Source organism: Microtus oregoni, unplaced genomic scaffold (assembly GCF_018167655.1).
Source record: "Microtus oregoni isolate MIOR12 unplaced genomic scaffold, Mior012 000054F_ref0000373, whole genome shotgun sequence".
Classification (NCBI taxonomy): Eukaryota; Metazoa; Chordata; class Mammalia; order Rodentia; family Cricetidae; genus Microtus; species Microtus oregoni.
The window spans coordinates 45,735-52,305 of NW_024543830.1; the positions used below are offsets into that span (position 1 = coordinate 45,735).

The 6,571-nt window shown below is 41.5% G+C and overlaps 1 protein-coding gene across 1 annotated transcript; it reads right to left on the minus strand.

The window, feature by feature from the left end:
• Window positions 1-880: 880 nt before the first annotated feature.
• On the minus strand, window positions 881-1,264 carry LOC121437758 (late cornified envelope protein 1D-like). Its single transcript, XM_041637835.1, has one exon. It carries the CDS (start codon window positions 1,262-1,264, stop codon window positions 881-883), a length of 384 nt encoding a protein of 127 aa, XP_041493769.1.
• Window positions 1,265-6,571: the final 5,307 nt, after the last annotated feature.

Sequence of the window (6,571 nt, forward strand, 5' to 3'; positions counted from 1 at the left end):
TAGTAACAAGTCTGAACTATAGGTCAAACATTCTGTAATTAATTTTAAATGTCTGAGTGATTATTTAGAAGTGTCTAAGGGATGGGGAGAGTAACTGCATTTTACATATGGCTTTCCAACAAGGGACACATATATCCACATAAAGAATGAGAAAGATTTTTAAAAAGGGCTTCTAGACACACAAAAATGGAGTCAGACAGGATTTCTTGGTAACTACATTTTTTTCAGATGGACTCTGTTTGCTGACAGTGACCAATGGCACAGCTCCTTTAAGAGATGGCTTCCAGGTTCCTGCCAGCACGAGGGCTCCTTTGTGAGGTCCTGCTAAGGAGCACATGATTAGTGACTGTGGGCTGTCATCTGCTTGGAGTCAATTAATCCCACTGTTTCCAAGAGTTTGGGTGATGAGTGCGACCCTCCCTGGTACCTCCTCCATGAGATTAGATACACAGAACACCAAGGGGGAGGAGTCAACCACCAAGAGTTAGTACCATTTACTATCTGAGCAGTACAGATAGCTAACATAGCAGCTTCAAGATCAACCTCAAGCAATCAAAAACAACACAGATGTACATTAAAAACAGATTAAGACTAATAGACTTTTAAATGGGTCACGGTGTGTTTTAACATTGAGATGGAACCAAGACGATGCTGAGAAATGAACAAGAGTCTTGTCAGGACTGTCGCAAAGGCTTTTTTTATTTGTAACAAAGAGGGAAAGAAGCACAGTCATCTGGTGAGTGGAATACAGAACTTTTCACAGATGTCAGCATCTCAGAGCACAGCCCAAAGAAAAAAAACCAGAGGAGAGGGAAGCAGACCTGGACCAGTCTGCTGAGCATGGCTTCCTCCTAGGACATTTGATGAAGTCTTCTTCAGATTAGCAACAACCACCAGACTGCTGGCTACTGCCACAGCTGCCACCACTGCTACAGCATCCACTGCCGCCACCACTGCTACCACAGCATCCACTGCTGCCACCACTGCTACAGCATCCAGAGCTCTGGTGTCTGCGACGGAGAGATCTGCGGGGCCTGTGGTGGCTCAGACAGCAGCCACCACCGCCAGAGCTGCAGCAGCCCCCAGAGCTGGAACCACAGCAGCCCCCGGAACTGGAACCACAGCAGCCCCCAGAACCCAGACTGCAGCAGGAAGAGACAGGAGGGCACTTAGGAGGACACTTTGGGGGACACTTTGGGGTCTGGCACTTGGGAGGACACTTGGGAGGGGGCTGGCACTGCTGCTGGCTCTGCTGGCAGGACATCTCGGCTTCTGGGTGTTCAGGAGCTGCAAGAGAATCACACACATGTCAGACACCAGACACTGTGAACACCTTGCTTCTCCTGGCCCCCAGAAGTGTCACTGGTAGTCATAGAACACCATCTATACTCCCATAATTCTACTATACTATAGCTATCACATCATGTGCATCAGGACTCTAAAACCGCAGAACACATGCAACTGAGATACGCATTGTCACCTGAAACCAGAAGTATTGAATGATACCTAGTGACATTGGAAAATGTGTACTGCTCTTAGTCTCATGGATATGCCAGTATACAAATTATTTCAGAAAAAAGTAATTGTAAGAGCAAAGAGAAATCATTACTTGAAGGTGATTTTAGTTTAAAGTCAGAATTTCAAGACCTTCTAGATTACTGAAGGAGAATAACATTCAGGTCCAAAAGCACAAATATTTAATAAGCCCTTTCAGAGCTGCCATGGCACTACGAGTCCCTGTTGTGAGTTCAGACTTCTTAGGTATCCAAATAACCGTCTGCTCTTGCTAAAGGTGGCAAAGTGTCATCCTGGTGGTGCCCTATTGATCAAAGAAATGTATGAACAGATCCAGAATCAGGGCTCTCTTTCTTTCCCACGCCAAAATGAGACTCTTTTGTTCTTTCATGATTCAGCTCTTCTTCAAAAGTAAGGAAAAGCATTTTCTTCACAGAACAACTCCCTCCTAAGCCTGTCCAAATGCTCAGTTCTCTGTGCTCAGCATCTCATCCTGAGGAGGCTGCTATACACTGAAGGTATTTTGCTCTCTCCAGAGCCAGGAAGTCCCAATCATTCCAGTGTCTCTCAGAACTGCCACTACTGTGTGTCATTGTTACCATTGCCTCAGCCCTCACCATTCACCATGTTTTATGATCTATTAATATGGCCTCTAAGCCGAGAAACATTTCCCAGTCCCGTGTTCAGCTCTAGTCTGGCAACCCCTCTGGAAAGTCTCTGCTCTTGGGTCCCAAGGACACTTACCAAGATGGCAGGCAACTCACGATCTGTGGGTATCTCAGGAGGTGAGTGATGGAAGTGCCCTGTCCCTCAGCCCTTTTATTCTGATCCTGGGCTCTACCTCAGCCTATCAGACAGTGTCAGGAGATGTGTGGCTCTGCCTCATGACACTTAGATGGTAATGTGATTGGTGGTGACTAGATGTTCCTCAACAACTCAACTCCATGGTGCCCAGGAATGCTTTATCTATTAGGACATGGGTTAGGTATGAAGGGAGGAAGTGGATTCCTGGATCCTTCAGTCTGGCATACCCACAGAGTACTTGCCTCGGGAACCAGTCATGCCTCTGGCTTCTTCCTTTACTGCTAGTTCTTTATGTGATATCTGCAACTCATATCCCTAGTTGAGCTAATAAAATCTTGAGTTTCTTGGGTGTCTGGTTCCATCCACTTAATTCCCAACTGTGCCTATATGGGTACAGTGTAGATGCCTACATTATCGAAAGCCTGCATAATGCATCTGGTTCAGCACAAACATATGCTGAGGTGTGGTTCTGAGAGTCTATCTGTCCTGCTACATTTCCCAATAACCATTACAGTGAAATGTTAAGAAGAATATTTATAGAATATTATGAAAATGAATAAAATATTAAAACAGATCGAATATGGGTCACAGGAAAGAGCATGTGATAGCAACAGACATGTACATTCTGCTCATTATATCCTTTGGATACTGCTTGCTAAAGACAGAAATTGAGAGATGGTTGGTCAGTGAAAAATGCACACTGCTCTTCTGGATGATCTGAGTTTTGTTCCCAGCATCTAGATTGAATAGCACAATCCCCTATAACTCCAGCTTCAGGGTGTCTAACACCTTCTTCTGACATCCAAATGTACATGTAGTCATGTACACATAATCACACAGAGAGACAAACAGAGAGACCTCTATGCAGAAACACACACACACACAAACACAGAAACACATACACACACAATTTAAAATAAAAATACTATCTAAAATAGTAATTGAAAGAATATAAAGAGGTTCAATAGGTAATGTATATGAAAATGTACCAAGGAAAACCAACAGTTGGCAAAGTTAATATGAATTAATAATAATAAAGCAGGAATTGTGTTCAGAGAGAGTGGACATCCTTATTTTATCTGTTTCTTTACATTTGTTTCAGTAAATATTTTCTTTTGTGCTTTAGTTTTTTGGATAAAACTTTTGCCATAAAATTTTTGCATGGGTTTCAGGTCCCATGGAATGGAGTTACATATAAGTGATCTGCCATGTGGTAGCCGAGAATCAAACTTAGGTCCTCTGGATGAGCACTCCGTGCTCTTAACCACTAAGCCATCCCCCCAACTCCCTAAGTAAATATGTTTTTTATCGTATATTTTATGAATTTACATATAATACTCATTTAGAAATATACTACTCTTGTCTTTACTATTTTAATATTGATTGATAGATACTCTGTAGAAGCCAGCACATCTCTTTCATGAAAACTATGTGACAGGTAAGGTTAGATGACACATTTAAGAAGAAAATCAAGAAAAGGGTTCACATGAGGCTCAGGGAATGATGCTGTTCACCTATGAGAAATAGAGGAATAGAGTTAGTCTACTCTCACAAGTGAGACATATCACTATTGGGCTGTGGCCCTGACAGAAGGCAGGTTCTTTAAAAAAGAATCAGTGGTTAGTAGTTCACAAGAATGTGTTCCTGTGGTCATAAGACCTCTCTTCTCTCTGTATGCCTCTGATGTTCATTTATATTCTATGTGACCATAGGCTATATGAATATAGTATTTAGAAAAATTTTCTTTTTTCAAAATTTAGTAGAAATAGTTGGAATTCATCATAGAAGAATATGGTTGTAAAGAGCCATGATTTAAAATTACCATAACTCTATAAAATATCAGTGAAAAGAGGCAAAGAAAAAAACAAACTAAATTAACAAAAATCTCTTCTCCTTAAATGCTGCTGGACTCTGAAATTTCTAAGCCTTGGGAATAATATGAGTTTGGGACACAGGAGTATGGTGAGCACCAAGAAAATATGGTAGAGAAACATGGGTGCTTATAAATTTTCAGAGAGTCTCCATGTAGAGAAATGTATATCTTCCTGTCTTCTGTCAGTTATTTTCATCTATCATCTGTCCCCAAGTGTTTTTAAAGGTACATGTAATATTTACACATACCCGAATTTCTAACTGAAAATATGTCCCCTAAAGCCCCTTTATCTTTCATAGACTGTGTTGCAGCACCGGACTCATAGATAACAGTAACTCTCCCAATGGAAACTGCCACAAAATCAGAAGCTAAGCCTTGTTCAGGACTATACACCACTTAAGTGGGACAGATGAAAACTCTTACCTTATGTCCTACGCCTTTTAGTGCTACTTTGCCTGAAACATTTCCCACCTGCTCTCAAATTTGTTCTTGGTTGAATATGTGGTTTTCTGATTTTCGATGGTAATTTTCTCGAAATTATATTACAAACTTTGGCTGCTATGGTAATGCAGCTTAGGTCTACATTATTTTTTTAATACATGATGTGTAATGTAGTCATGATCAATTAACAACCTTTCTTGGGGTTTGTATTTTTCTTATCATCAGTAGTTGAACACAATCATCCTATAGCTACTTGGTGATGTCTAATCCTCTCACTGGCTTCTTCATTGATGTCTGAGCTTAGAAACAGATACTCCTAACACTTGGCTCATCCCATGGGAACCTGAACTCTGAGACAGAGTGAGGTACACAAGTCCATATTGTCTCTAGAAATACTTCACTGTCTCACATGTCTTGACTTTAGTCTCCTACTCAGCTGTTCCAAATAGCTTAGCAACTGGGAGAGGCCATTATCTAATCCCTGGTTTCCCTAACGGTAATTATGAATGGCTCACCTGAGGATTTCTATGATGATGTGGCTGAGATGCCAGCTAGTCCAGACTTCTGCCTCCATGCAGGCAACACCCAAACTCTATGCTTATTCCTGTTACAAGTATGTATGAGTATCATGCTAGCTGGAAAAGGACTAGAGTCAGCCTTGAGTGTGAATTCTGGAGACTTAGGCTGCAAGACAAGATGAATATTTTGACCAAAACCTGTTGACATTCTGAGGATTCTAGTTGTCCAAAATTTCCCATCACTCACAATGGGAGTACTTGTGACAATGTCCTGAACAGAAGGATCCTAACCAGGTAGAAGAATTCTTACTGGATGACCAGAAGTCAAATCCAGTTTTCCTTGGGAATCTGATAAAGCACATTTCTGTTTACCATAAACCTCATTCCATCTATCCCCAAAGATCAGCAGCTTCAGGCAAGGGCATCTAATTGCTGGCCATTCCACACCCATTCATGGTCATATTTCTTTCCTGCTTCACAAGGATGCTTATTTTGCTGGTCCTGGTGTTTGCAGACTGCAGAGAAGACTGCAGTCTGGATCAGACTCCTCAGACCTTATCAGAACAACAATTTTGTGCCATCGACAATGGTTCATGCAGTGCATCACAGCTGTTCAAAGTTCAGAGAAGTGTCTGCATATTATCAGCCTAAAATGAGACATCTGTGTCACACCCCTCCCAAGCCTCAAGGACCATTGCAGAGGGGGTTGTGATAAGACTGTCACAGTCAGAGGTCAGGCAGGGACAAAGCAAAACATTGTTGACAAGCTCCTTCAAAAAAAATCAGAGTAGATGTGGTTGTCTGCAAGCTGAGCTCACGTAGACAGTTTTGACTTCAGGTCTAAAAGATCCAGTTTTCTTTCAGGCTATGGCCACTCCCAGGCTGCCCTGCTCCAAAGAATGTGTCCACACTTAGAAGTCTATGAGCAGAACAGACTTTCATGCTAGTAAACAAAACCAAGAAGAGAATTTGACTTTGGTAGAAGATATAAAAGGATGTCTTGTAGGTCTTAGTAGGATGAAAAGGGGTGAATATCATCAAACTACAGGATGTTCATGTGAGAAAATTAATGAATCAATAAATATTTTATTACAACATTGAAAACAAAGCACATTAATAAAATAGTTTACCATAGTATTTGTTATGACTTCATGGATGCTAAGATGCTTGAGCAATTACTAAACATTAAATGAAACCGAGGGTATGGATGGACTTAGACAGGATTGTGAAAATCTTCTGCACTGGTGACAAAATGACACACCAAACTCAAACATCATTCATGAAAAAAGCCCTGAGGATCCCGGGTGTTGATGGTGCACACTGTTAATCCCAGTATTCAGGAGGCAGGGGCTAGTGGGTCTCCATGAGTTTGAGGCCAGCCTGGTCTACAAAGTGAGTTCCAGAACAGATTTCAAAGCTA